We start from the raw sequence: 13,551 nt of genomic DNA, 5'->3' as shown, positions 1-13,551 counted from the left end.
TTGTTACTCCTTTCTGCCTAGCTTAAATTCATTTTGCTTTGTCTGCAGACATCCCTTTAGCACTGTGTTCTGTGGGAGGAAAGAGAGCAACTAGAAAGTACTTTCTGTCTGTGTCTTGCTAGGCTCACAGTGTGAGTTCCCAAATATCAGGGACAGTGTCTTCTTTCTGTCCCCCACAGCTGCTAGCTCAGAATGGGTTCTTGGTAAATATTTGTGAAGGAATAACAACTGCAGGAGGTCTGGGCTCCTCAGTTGTTTAAGCATCTGCCTTCAGCTCCGGTCATGATCCTGGAGTCCTGGGATTGAGCCCCATATCAGACTCTCTGCTCATTGGAGAGCTTGCTTCTCCCTCTCCTCCCTGCTCGTACTCTTGTAATCAGTGTCTCTCTCTCTCTCTCTCTCTCAGAGAAGTAAAATCTAGAAAGAAAGAAAGAAAAGAAAGAAAAGAAACAAAAGAAAGAAAGAAAGAAAGACTACATAAATATTCAGATTGACTGGCTTCCTTCCTTCCTTCCTTCCTTCCTTCCTTCCTTCCCTCCCTCCCTCCCTCCCTCCCTCCCTCCCTTCCTTCCTTCCTTCCTTCCTTCCTTCCTTTTTTAGTAATCTCTACACCCAACATGGAGCTTGAACTCACAACTCTAAGATCAAGAAATGCATGCTCTTCTGCCTAAGCCAGCCAAGTGCCCTAACCTTCTCCTCCTTTTTTTTTTTTTTTAATTTATTTATTCATGAGAGGCACAGAGAGAGAGAAAGAGGCAGAGACACAGGCACTGTGTCTGTGGAAGAAGAGGGAGAAGCAAGCTCCCCAGGGGGAGCAGGCTCTGTGCAAGGAGCCTGACGTGGGCCTTGATCCCGGGTCTCCAGGATCAGGCCCTTGGCTGAAGGTGGCACTAAACCGCTGAGCCACCCGGGCTGCCCCCTTCTCCTCTTTTAAAGGCAATACCTTCCTTTTTTGTTTGTTTGTTTGTTTTATGTTGGTATTAGTGAATATGTATACTGTGAGACAGACACTTATTGACCATCTAATGTAAGACTTTTGAATATGTAAATATTGGTTAAGTTTAGCTACTAATACAGATACATTAATGCTGACTTTAGATAACAGCACTGACAAATCATGTATGGGCAAAACAGTATTAAGGAGACAATGTAAGAATTCTAGTACAAGACCAAGTAAATGACTGTCTACCCTAATGCAGACCTTCATAAATTTTCTTGCCTTATAAAATTCATGAGTGTCTTTAATTTTTTCACAGCACCTTTAGGACAAAAAGAATACTCATACATTGGTGAAGAAGTTAGGTTCAGACAAATTTGCTATGTCCTAACAGTATATGTTGGGCACTGCTCAGTTTCTCAGACGTTGGAGGCAGAGTGGATATTTCTCTCTGATTCCTCTTTCACCTTGATTTTTCCCACTGTTTGTTTTATTTTTTTAAACATTTCACTTATTCATGAGAGAAACAGAGAGAGAGAGAAAGAGAGAGAGAGAGTCAGAGACACAGGCAGAGGGAGAAGCAGGCTCCATTTCAGGAAGCCTGATATAGGACTCAATCCTGAGACTCCAGGATCACACCCTGGGCTGAAGGCAGGCACTAAACCGCTGAGCCACCCAGGGATTCCCCCCACTGTTTGTTTTATCATAGAAACTGCCAGAAACCCAGCTTTACAAAAATTTGGCATTTTTTTTATTTTTATTTTTTTAAATTTGGCATTATTGAAAGGAATGCAGCGGTTTTAATTTAGAAACAGAATTGCCTGGAGCTGGTAATTCCCCTAATATTCAACAGATACTGCTGGATTTTTAGATTCCCTAAAAAAATGTAAAATATCCTGCAGTGCTCGGTGAGTTTCCCATTTTGCCCTGGAATGCTTTAGTACAGGGCTTAGGAGCTGTGGCCCTAATGACTGCTGTCACAGAGGATGGGAGGGAATCACACCTGGGACTGGGATGTCTCTTTTGGAGTGAGGTAAGAACAGTGAAAAGCAATGTTTTAAGAGCATTAATGAGTAGGTGATTAAGAGTGAGTTGTAAATGGGGCATCAAGGTGGCTCAGTTGGTTGAGTATCTGACTCTTGGTTTTGGCTTAGGTCATGATCTTAGGGTTGTAGGATAGAGCCCTATGTGGGGCTCTGTGCTCAGCATTTCATGCTTGAAATTCTCGGCCTCTCCTTCTACCCTTCACCCTACTCACATGCATGGTCTCACTCTAATTAATAAATAAATAAATATCAAATAAATAAATATCAATCATACATACATTCTTTCCTTTTTTTTAAGAGTGAGCTGTAATCTCAGCTACATAAACTGTCTTTAATCTTATCTCCTCTAAAGCTTTGAGATAAATATCACTATCTGATATTCACTAGTAATCACTGTTCATCTCAATGTTGATTTTTTTATTTTCACTAATTTGTATGCATAATATTTTTGTTTTTCTTGAACATTTTTGTCATACTTTTTATGTAAAAATAAAGATTGAATATGAAACTCTAATAATTCACTCTGATGTTGATAGAGAAGAATGACTGAATAGCCTTGATTCTCTATTACTTGTATTATTAGATTAGCTCTTTTAAAAATATCACTGGAGTCCGATCTTTGTTTCTGAGTATAATTTTTTGAGTCAATCAGAAGCTCTTGTTTTTTTCTCCTGATGTAGAACAAATCACCTGCTGCAGTTACCGAACCAGAGACAAGTAAATTTGATAGTACTGGATATGATAAGGACTTAGTAGAAGCTTTGGAAAGAGATATAATTTCTCAGAATCCCAATGTTCGATGGTAAGTTATATCACAACAAAATAATTAGGCTCTGATAATGCTTTTAGGGAAAGTAAATGGAACCAATGTGGGCATGCACTGAAGATCAGTCCTTGGGGATGGAACCAGAGTACATGCAGTGTGAACCCAGCACTTGGTTTAGGCTCTACCAAGTTTTTGTTGGGATTTTTTTTTTTTTATTTAAGAAAGTAACAAATGATAAGTTTCTATTTAAAAAAAAATCTTCGGGATCCCTGGGTGGCGCAGCGGTTTAGCGCCTGCCTTTGGCCCAGGGCGTGATCCTGGAGACCCGGGATCGAATCCCACGTCGGGCTCCCAGTGCATGGAGCCTGCTTCTCCCTCTGCCTATGTCTCTGCCTCTCTCTCTCACTGTGTGCCTATCATAAATAAATAAAATAAAAAAATTAAAAAAAAAAATCTTCTATACAGAGTGGGAATAAGATCACAGAAATTCCATCTTCTTTCTGGGACATCCTCTACTGGTGAAATGGCAGTGATTCTTACGCATGTGTGTTGTTTTTGTTTTTTGTTATGTAAGCTCAATGCCTAAGTGCCGCTTGAACTCAAAACCCTGTCCAAGACCTGGAGTTGCATGCACTGTTGTCCCATTGTTGCTTGTTATCGATAGGTTTATCCTGTGGATGTTGCTTTTATTTTCTGTGATTTTGAGCAGTGATTCTCAACTTGATTTATCATATCTAATCAAAGAACTGTAATTCTGTGAGTTCTCTAAAAGCTCCTTTTCGAAAAAACCTAAAAAAATGCCTCCTTTCCCACAAAGTTAGGTTCATTCTGTTATATATTTTTCATTAAAACCTTATGATTTTTAGGTATGGTTTTGGGGGTATTTTAAAAATATTTTTTGGTATTTGATATTTATACAGTGAACATATACTTTCATGAAAATGCCACATGTACCAGTAATAGTAGTAGCAGAGTTTTCTAGTGGTAGGTGATGACTTCATAGTAGTCTCTATGATACTCTTCATCCTTGGTGCCTATCTCTTAAAAGGGTTGGGGGCAAAATATTGTAGCCTGCCTCAGCTTTATGCCTTTTTTATCTTTATTTTTTTATTATTATTTTTTTAATGGGCTCATTGTCTCTAAATCATGGGGTTTATGAAAGGAGCACCACAAGGCCAGGAATTTAAAATGAAGTGGCATGATGAATACTTAGAGTAGGTCTATAGACCAGTGTTCTCATTCACCACATTGGAAATCATTATTGCCAAGAATTGATGATTCAGATTGTGCTCTGTGTATACTGGTTGGTGTGGCAGGCCTCATCACAGTGTGCTAGTGCACTGGTACCTAGGGAGGGGCTTTGCATTCTGGCAGCAGTGTAAAACCGTGTGCTTCTGTGGTTCTCAAGAGTGATTGCATACAGTTACATGCATAATCTAAGAGGGTGTTGATAAAATATCTCTTCTTTCAGGGATGATATTGCTGATTTAGTAGAAGCTAAAAAGTTGCTAAAGGAAGCTGTGGTGTTACCAATGTGGATGCCAGAATTCTTTAAGGGCATTAGGAGGCCATGGAAAGTAAGTTTATTACTGTTAATGGCATTGTCAAAGTGAATGGCAAGTTCATTGTTGTAGAAAATGAGTATTGTATTCAGGGAAGTGAGGGGAAAAAATAGATAAGTACTCATTCGATGCAGGTATGTCTCAATTTTTTAAAAAAATTTTTTATTAGAGTTCAATTTGGGTAGCCCCGGTGGCGCAGAGGTTTGGCACCGCCTGCAGCCTGGGGTGTGATCCTGGAGACCCGGGATCGAGTCCCACATCGGGCTCCCTGCATGGAGCCTGCTTCTCCCTCTCCCTGTGTCTCTGCCTCTCTCTCTCTGTGTCTATGAATAAATAAATAAAATCTTTTAAAAAAAATTTTTATTAGAGTTCAATTTGCCAACATTTAGCATAACACCCAGTGCTCATCCCGCCAAGTGCCCCCCTCAGTGCCCATCACCCAGTCACCCCCACCCTCCGCCCAACTCCCTTTCCACTACCACTTGTTCATTTCCCAGAGTTAGGTGTGTCTCATGTTTTGTCACCCTCACTGATATTTTCACTCATTTTCTCTCCTTTCCCTTTATTCCCTTTCACTAATTTTTTTTTTTTAGATTTTATTTATTTATTCATGAGAGACAGACAGAGAGAGAGAGAGAGAGGCAGAGACACAGGCAGAGGGAGAAGCAGGCTCCATGCAGGGAGACTGATGTAGTACTCTATCCCGGATCTTCAGGATCATACCCCGGGCTGTAGGCAGCACTTAAACCGCTGAGCCACTGGGGCTGCCCCCCTTTCACTAATTTTTATAGTCCCCAAATGAATGAGACCACATAATGATTGTCCTTTTCCGATTGACTTATTTTACTCAACATAATATCCTCCAGGTCCCTCCAAGTCGAAGCAAATAGTGGGTATTTGTCGTTTCTAATGGCTGAGGAATATTCCATTGTATACATAGACCACATCTTCTTTATCCATTCATCTTTGAATGGACACCAGGCTCTTTCCACAGTTTGGCTATTGTGTCTCAGTTTTTTAAGAAATCATGAGCTGATCTGAAAAGAGACTGAAAAAAACTCTTTCTTGGATTTAGAAAATGTACTAATGGCTAACTCTGCACTTACTAAAAATTCTTGAAATATTAAGTGATAAGCTACAAAATTCTGGACATTCTTGAGTACAGCTGTGTAACAAAAAGACAGATTTGTTCAAACAAAAGACTAGCAGGAAATACATTCAAATACTATTGGTACATATGATTATTATGTCAGTATTATGACATTATCTTTTTCTCATTTCTGAGTTTCAGATTTTTAATATAACCTTTTATGATGAATGATGTAAATTGGTGATAAAGCATCCTTTTGTTTATTTTTTTATTTATCTTAATATTATATATTAGTTGAAAATTAGTTCTCAGTAATGGAATTCTTGTGAATTAGAACAGTGGCAGGTTAATCTCAGTTATGTTATTATTTTCCCAACAGGGAGTGTTGATGGTTGGCCCACCTGGCACAGGAAAGACCCTCCTTGCTAAAGCAGTAGCTACAGAATGCAAGACAACATTCTTCAATGTGTCTTCATCAACTCTAACTTCCAAATACAGAGGAGAGTCCGAGAAGCTTGTTCGTCTATTATTCGAAATGGTGAACGTTTAAGACAATTCTAATGATTCTTTACCTCTCAAATGGGGGAGAGAGTGGGTCAAAACTATCTGCAGTGTGCAGAGTAGCTAGGCAGGCTGATACTGTTTCCAAAGTGTGATTCCTATGCCCTCAAAATTAGAGCCCTTTAATTACATGAGTTTTAAGTTTTAATTTGAGTTTTTCTGTGTGTTCTTTCCTCTAGAGGAAGAGTCATCTCTGTTGGCTTATAGGCATGTTCACATTATAAGATCTGCATTACTAATCTGCTATAGGAGTTTAGAATACTATGTTTTTGAAATCCGTAGACTTAGTTATAATATGGTAAATTTAGTGTAGTAACAGTAACTCAGAACAGTGAAAATCAAGTAGTTATGGATTAGATCACCTCCAATCCATTAACTGTGCTAAATACCTTGAGTTTAATGATCCAGTCTTTGGATTGTTACTTTTTGCTTGTTAATTGAGTTTCTTTTTTTCCTTCTTCAAACCCCACTAATCTGAGTATCAATAGGAGGAATATAAGTGAATGAATTCTAGTAGAGCGTTTGGATTGAATTCAGCAGCTTTTTAGTGGTTATTTCAGTCTTGCCTCATTTAAACAATAGTGTAGTTATATACATTAGGGCAGAGTTATGCTTATTATATGGGAAGTGACTTGCATTCTTAACTCGAAAGATTCCATCATGGACAAAACCTTAGATGACAGTGTTAATTTGACACTAGATCTTACTTCATAGGCTCCAAATAAAACAAAACAAGCAAATGAAAACCCTTACAATTTGAGGTTATCCATTTTCTGTAAAAGCTTTTATCCCTGTATCAATTCCCATTTCCTTCTTCAAGTTTGATAATTCATAAGACAGGACGTAAATTCTAATACGTTCTTAAGAGTTTATCAGTAGTTTATACTGCAGTAGGAATCTAGTGGAGAACCTCTTAGATGAGTTTGGAAAATTAGTTTGCCCTTTGCTTCAGGGGAAAAAAATTATATTGCCAGAATTCCAGAATATCCAGGCATTTTAAAAATGTAAGCTTAATGGGCGCCTGGGTGGCTCAGTCAGTTGACCGGCTGCCTTCAGCTCAGGTCATGATCCCAGGGTCCTTGGATTGAGCCCCAGCATCAGGCTTCCTGTTCAGTGGAAGTTTGCTTCTCCCTCTTCCTCTATGCCCCTTCCCCTGCTCATGCACATTCACATGCTCTCTCTTTCTCAAGTAAATAAATAAAATCTTCAAAAAAAAAAAAAAAAAGAAAAAAGTAAGCTAAATACAATAAATGGCTAAGTATGGAGTCTTTAGAGTCAGGTGGCCCAGCTACAGATCCTACCTCTGTCACACTTCCCTAGCTGGCTAACTTTGGACCAATTCCTTTCCTGATCCACAGTTACTTTATCTATAAAAGGAAGACCACAATACAGGAATTACCTCTGTAATGTTTGGATGGTGAGATGAACTAATGCATGTAAATTGCTTACAATAGAGCCTGACTCATAAGGGTTAATAGATATTAGCTGCTCTGTTTAAGAATTACTATTTTTGGACAGTCCGGGTGGCTCAGTGGCTTAGCGCCACCTTCGGCCCAAGGCCTAATCCTGGAGTCCTGGGATCAAGTCCCATGTCGGGCTCCCGGCATGGAGCCTGCTTCTCCTTCTGCATGTGTCTCTGCCTCTCTCTCTCCCTGTATCTCTCATGAATAAATAATTAAAATCTTAGGGGATCCCTGGGTGGCTCAGCCGTTTAGCGCCTTCTTCGGCCCAGGGCGCGATCCTGGAGTACCGGTATCGAGTCCCCCGTCGGGCTCCTGGTATGGAGACTGCTTCTTCCTCCTCCTGTGTCTCTGCCTCTCTCTCTCTCTCTATGTCTATCATAAATAAATAAATAAATAAATAAATCTTTAAAAAAAATAAAATCTTAAAAAAAGAATTACTACTTTTTTTAAAGATTTTATTTTTTATTTTTTTATTTTTTTATTTATTTATGATAGTCACAGAGAGAGGCAGAGACATAGGCAGAGGGAGAAGCAGGCTCCATGCACCGGGAGCCCGACGTGGGATTCCATCCAGGGTCTCCAGGATCGCGCCCTGGGCCAAAGGCAGGCGCCAAACCGCTGCGCCACCCAGGGATCCCAAGATTTTTTTTTAAATCTTTAAAAAGGAGATTTTAGGGAGAAGCAGGCTCCATGCAGGGAGCCCGATGTGGGACTCGATCCCAGGTCTCCAGGATTACGCCCTGGGCCAAAGGCAGGCACTTAACTGCTGAGCCACCCAGAGATCCCCCAGGGCTGCCTTTTAAAAAAGATTTTATTTATTTGAGAGAGCAAGAGCACAAGCATGGGGAGCACAGGCAGAGGTGAAAGCAGGCTCCCACTGAGCAGGGAACTTGATGTAGGGCTCGATCCCAGAACCTTGAGATCATGACCTGAGCCAAAGGCAGATGTTTAACCAACTGAGCTACCCAGGCATCCCTATTTAAGAATTATTTGATAGGTTTTCTTTCTTTTTTTTTTTTTTTTAAAGATTTTATTTATTTATTCATGAGACACAGAGAGAGAGAGAGGCAGAGACACAGGCAGAGAGAGAAACAGGCTCCATGCAGGGAGCCTGATGTGGGACTCGATCCTGGCACTCTGGGATCACGCCCTGAGCCAAAGGCAGACACTGAACCGCTGAGCCACCCAGGTGTCCCCGTTTGATAGGTATTCTAATGGAGGGTTTATATTCAAGAAAACCGAACATTTTCTTCTCTGTGGGGAAGCCTCTTACAAAGTGCTAATTTACATTACTTTTTATAGTGAGATTCATGTGAAACAGCTTATTTTTCACCGGCTTCCCTGGTATTAACCATCTTCAAATAAATGCTTAATTGGAGTGTGCTACTTTGAGATGTCTACTTGAGTAGAGGCTCAATCACAAGCCAGTCTGGAGCTTTTGCCTTTGTGACTTTTGATTAGGGATCATATTTAAAACTGGCTTAGTTTTTTTTGTTTTTTTGTTTTTTTTTCTCTGTTCGCTGTATGGACTCTCAAGGAGTACTTGAGTTGGACTGCCACTCACATCTTTTTTGACTGCTATAGAGATAACTTGCCTCCCAATTCCCTAGAATTGCTCAAAGCAAACATATCTCAAGGCCTGTATTTTCTTTTCTTTTTCTGTTTTCCCAAGGCCTATATTTTAAATAATACCACTTAAAATATGTCTGTCCGTGATTTTTTTCATGACATGGTAACACATACCAAAACTTAATGGTATAATTTTTGTTGTATTGTCAAGAACTTTCATTTTCAAGTGTCCGAGGTGGCCTCTCTTAAAGTAGTGGAACAAGAACATGTAGGATAGTTTATGAATGAAAATGGGAGCTTCTCTTACCGAAAGGGATGCTATATAAGCAAAAACATTTGGTATTCACTCTGAATCTTTCTGTAGTATTTTCCATGTCATGCAAAACCAATTTTACATGTTCTGTGTAGCCTCTGTTTTAAGTCAAACTGTTCTTCACACCCTCAATATTTGGGAAGAATCTACTGGGTTTTTTCTTGATGTGGCAACAAATAGATTGAAATTTAATTTTTGTTAATGTTAGCTTCTGTAGACAGATGCTTTCTTGCTAGAATTTCAGTTGAGGATTTTCTTGGATGCTTTTTTTTTTCTTATTTTCCTGAACATTTTTTTTTCATATTCTATTTCTTGAATACAAAATTTTTGTAAACAGTACCTAAAATCCAAGTAAGGACGCTTTACTAAAATTAAATTAGGGATCCCTGGGTGGCACAGCGGTTTGGCGCCTGCCTTTGGCCCAGGGCGTGATCCTGGAGACCCGGGATCGAATCCCACGTTGGGCTCCCGGCATGGAGCCTGCTTCTCCCTCTGCCTGTGTCTCTGCCCCTCTCTCTCTCTCTCTCTCTGTGTGACTATCATAAATAAATAAAAATTTATTTAAAAAAATAATAAAAAAATAAAATTAAATTATCTCTGTAGAGGGAACTGATGACTTAGAATTCAAATTTTCAACTAGAAAAGTGAGATTTAAGTATTAGGATTTTCCAAGTGGACAAAAACTGCATCCATACTTTTGGAGGCATAGTTTTCCACACAGTGAATTGCCTCTTAGAAGATCCTAGATTATAACTTCATGGTCCAAAAGAACTGATAGACCCAGTATAATTGCATGTTCAAGTTCATAATGGTTCATTTGCCATCATGGACTTTATTTTTGGAAAAACCTTCGAAAAGTGCTATTCATTAAGCTGTGTTTTGAGAAATCGTTGTCATCATTTAGGTTCAAACTCTCTTGTGCAGTGATTCTGTAAGTTTGGATATTTCATTTAAAAATAATTAACTACTTGGGCACCTGAGTGGCTCAATTGGTTGGGCGTCTGCCTCCAGAACAGGGTACAATCCCAGGGTCCTGGATCGATTCCTGATGGGGGGGTCCTTTCTCAGTGAGGAGTCTGCTTCACTCTCTGCCCCTCCCCCCTGCTAGTGATCAGTCTCTCTCTCAAATAAATAAATAAAATCTTAAAAATACTTAAGTATGGGGCGCCTGGGTAGCTCAGTCAGTTAGGTGTCCCACTCTTGATTTTGGCTTGGGTCATGATCTTAGGGTTGTGAGATCGAGCCCCATGTCGGGCTCCTCACTCATGAGGGAGTCTGCTTTTCTCCCTCTCTGTCCCTCTCTTCCCCTCTGTCCCTCTCCCCGCTAATGCTCTCTTGCTCTAAAATAAGTCTTTAAAAATAAAAACGATAAATTATGAACTTCTTTAGTTACTGTAATGTATTGTCAAGTGAAAAATGGCAATTAGGTTTCTTAGAGGGAATCTATATGATTTTATTTAAGGTAATGGTTCTCTGTAACCAATTTTTTCTCGAACTGTAGAACACTTACCAATATCTATGAATGTTTTCTTGCCACTATTGTCCTTATTGTTGGAGTGCACAAGATAATTCTGTATTTATATCACTCATGAATAAATAAATATTGCCAGTTAAAGTACTGAATGGTACAAAAATTGCCATGTAATTTTTAAGTCTATGATAAGTTTCTATTAGAAGCTTTTAGCTGCTCCAGTTTATCTTCTCCCCAGTAATAGGACTAGAGAGATGTGATGTGGCAGGTTCCTGGGCTCTTTTCTAATTGCTGCAGATTATTTTTTAAATGAAATAAAAACCTGGTGTTACATGGTTTCTTTATTTAGGCTCGATTTTACTCTCCAGCCACCATATTTATCGATGAGATAGATTCCATTTGTAGTCGCAGAGGGACTTCTGAAGAGCATGAAGCAAGCCGAAGGGTGAAAGCCGAGCTGCTGGTTCAAATGGATGGTATGCATGTCTGTATATTGACAAAGCTCTGCTCCTAGGGCTCACCCACACAACTCCTGACGACTAGGGAGGGCTGGCAAGTAGGTCCTGGAGATTGACAGTATATTGGGTACATGGACTTGGGGACATGCCAGAAATAATGGCTGTTCAGAGCACTCATGGGCATATACTCTGATTTGTTTTCAACAATGAAATTGGAATAAATGCAAATAAATTTGCTTTAGGGATATAGGTGTTTTTGAAAAATTTTAGAAATTGGTATGTAGTTAAACTGAGCTGGTCTTTTGATTAAATCTATTTGAGTCCGGGCAGCCCAGGTGGCTCAGTGGTTTAGTGCTGCCTTCAGCCCAGGGCCTGATCCTGGAGACCCCGGATCAAGTCCCACGTCAGGCTCCCCACGTGGAGCCTGCTTCTCCCTCTGCCTGTGTCTCTGCCTTCTGCCTCTCTCTCTCTCTCTCTATGTCATAAATCTTTAAAAAAAAAAAATCTATTTGAGTCCTATTTTTTTTCCATACTAAACCTTATTTTTGGGGGCCACAAATTCATATATGTACCATTTACCTTTGGAAGCCTTAGGGATACCTAACTATTACACTACCTTTATAATTTAGTCCTAACTATGCGGTTTTTAAGTAGTTGAGCTTTATTTTGTATATTCTGACTTCCTTTTTACTTTCTCCTCACCCTTTGTTTTAGGTGTTGGAGGTGCTTCTGAAAATGATGACCCTTCCAAGATGGTTATGGTTCTGGCAGCTACTAATTTTCCCTGGGATATTGATGAGGCGTTAAGACGACGTCTTGAAAAAAGAATCTATATTCCATTACCATCAGGTTATCTGCATTTGAATCTTGTCAGAAAGCTCATGTTAACTCTTTGGTAGTTTTGCTTAGAGATTTTAAAATTTGGTAGTAATTACCTTTCCTGTAAAGAAACAAATGTAGGATATCTTTCTTACATTAACTGTTTTTGCTATATCTAGAACCTGAAAGACTTGGTATCGGGAAATTTTAAATTTAGTGAGGAAGGGCTTTTAAATTTTTAAGCAAATGAGCTCTAAGAATTGGAAAGCAACTTCTCATTTAAAGTAGGCTTGAGAAAAAATAAGTTTATATTGAAAGCTTACGTTTTTTGTTTCCATCATTAGCAAAAGGCAGGGAGGAGCTGTTACGAATAAGTCTACGTGAACTGGAATTGGCTGATGATGTTAACCTTGCAAGTATAGCAGAAAATATGGAAGGTTACTCAGGTGCAGACATTACCAATGTGTGCAGGTATGAATTATTTTGGAAGTATGGGGTTTTGCGAGTATAAACGTCTGTTAGGAAGTTTTCATGCTGAATTAATAGGATATGTGAAGAGTAAAAACCCACATTAGAGTCTTTATTCACAGACGCGAGTTTTGGTATTAAGTTTGTGGAAAGGCGCTGGTAGGAATTTCGGCATGTTGCACAGCACTGAACAGTTTACAGTGCATTTGAAAGCTGCTGGTTCAAGAAGCTAATGTTAGAACAATCGGTACAGGGATCCCTGGGTGGCGCAGCGGTTTAGCGCCTGCCTTTGGCCCAGGGCGCAATCCTGGAGACCCGGGATCGAATCCCATGTCAGGCTCCCGGTGCATGGAGCCTGCTTCTCCCTCTGCCTATGTCTCTGCCTCTCTCTCTCTCTCTGTGACTATCATAAATAAATAAAAATTAAAAAATAAATAAATGTAGAACAATCGATATAATACAGGAAATCAGTAGTTATATTGGATTTTTAAACTATTGGTGTACTTAGTATACTTTTTCATAAGAAATACAATTGTGATATTGATTGGGCATACTCTAGGAGGAATACAATCTCATTTCAGTGCAAGGGTACAAAATAGGACAGGAATAGGAATAAAAAAAAAGTCTCCAATCCAGTTGATTTAAGTAGGTTTTGTCCTAATCTGAGGTTACTCATTGTAAACAACACAAGGTTGTGAGCATTAGTGAGAACATGTGTACATAAAGCAGCTGCGTCCCTTTGCATAAATAAATGGTGGCTGTTATTAAGGATGAAACTTGGTGAAAGGAGGTTCCTTATTCTGAAGTTTCTTCTTTAAAAACAAAAAACAGGGATCCCTGGGTGGCGCAGTGGTTTAGCGCCTGCCTTTGGCCCAGGGCGCGATCCTGGAGACCCGGGATCGAATCCCACATCGTGCATGGAGCCTGCTTCTCCCTCTGCCTATGTCTCTGCCTCTCTCTCTCTCTGTGTGACTATCATAAAAAAAATAAATAAATAAATAACTAATACAGAGGGGAAAGCTGAAACA

At 39.6% G+C, this 13,551-nt stretch overlaps 1 protein-coding gene across 2 annotated transcripts in view; it reads left to right on the top strand.

Moving 5' to 3' along the window:
- The window catches only part of KATNA1 (katanin catalytic subunit A1), a 47,007-nt gene that overhangs the window by 32,708 nt on the left and 748 nt on the right, over positions 1-13,551 (top strand). For both annotated transcript variants that reach the window (XM_077896477.1, XM_077896478.1), the window contains exons 5-10: positions 2,664-2,785; positions 4,221-4,326; positions 5,781-5,939; positions 11,128-11,254; positions 11,951-12,085; positions 12,400-12,526. In XM_077896477.1, coding sequence (XP_077752603.1) covers positions 2,664-2,785; positions 4,221-4,326; positions 5,781-5,939; positions 11,128-11,254; positions 11,951-12,085; positions 12,400-12,526 — 776 coding nt within the window. The remainder of the gene's footprint in view (positions 1-2,663; positions 2,786-4,220; positions 4,327-5,780; positions 5,940-11,127; positions 11,255-11,950; positions 12,086-12,399; positions 12,527-13,551) is intronic.

This window comes from Canis aureus, chromosome 1 (genome assembly GCF_053574225.1).
Source record: "Canis aureus isolate CA01 chromosome 1, VMU_Caureus_v.1.0, whole genome shotgun sequence".
Lineage (NCBI taxonomy): Eukaryota > Metazoa > Chordata > Mammalia > Carnivora > Canidae > Canis > Canis aureus.
The sequence above is the reverse complement of the archived record's forward strand: the minus strand, read 5'-3'. Positions and strand labels throughout refer to the sequence as shown.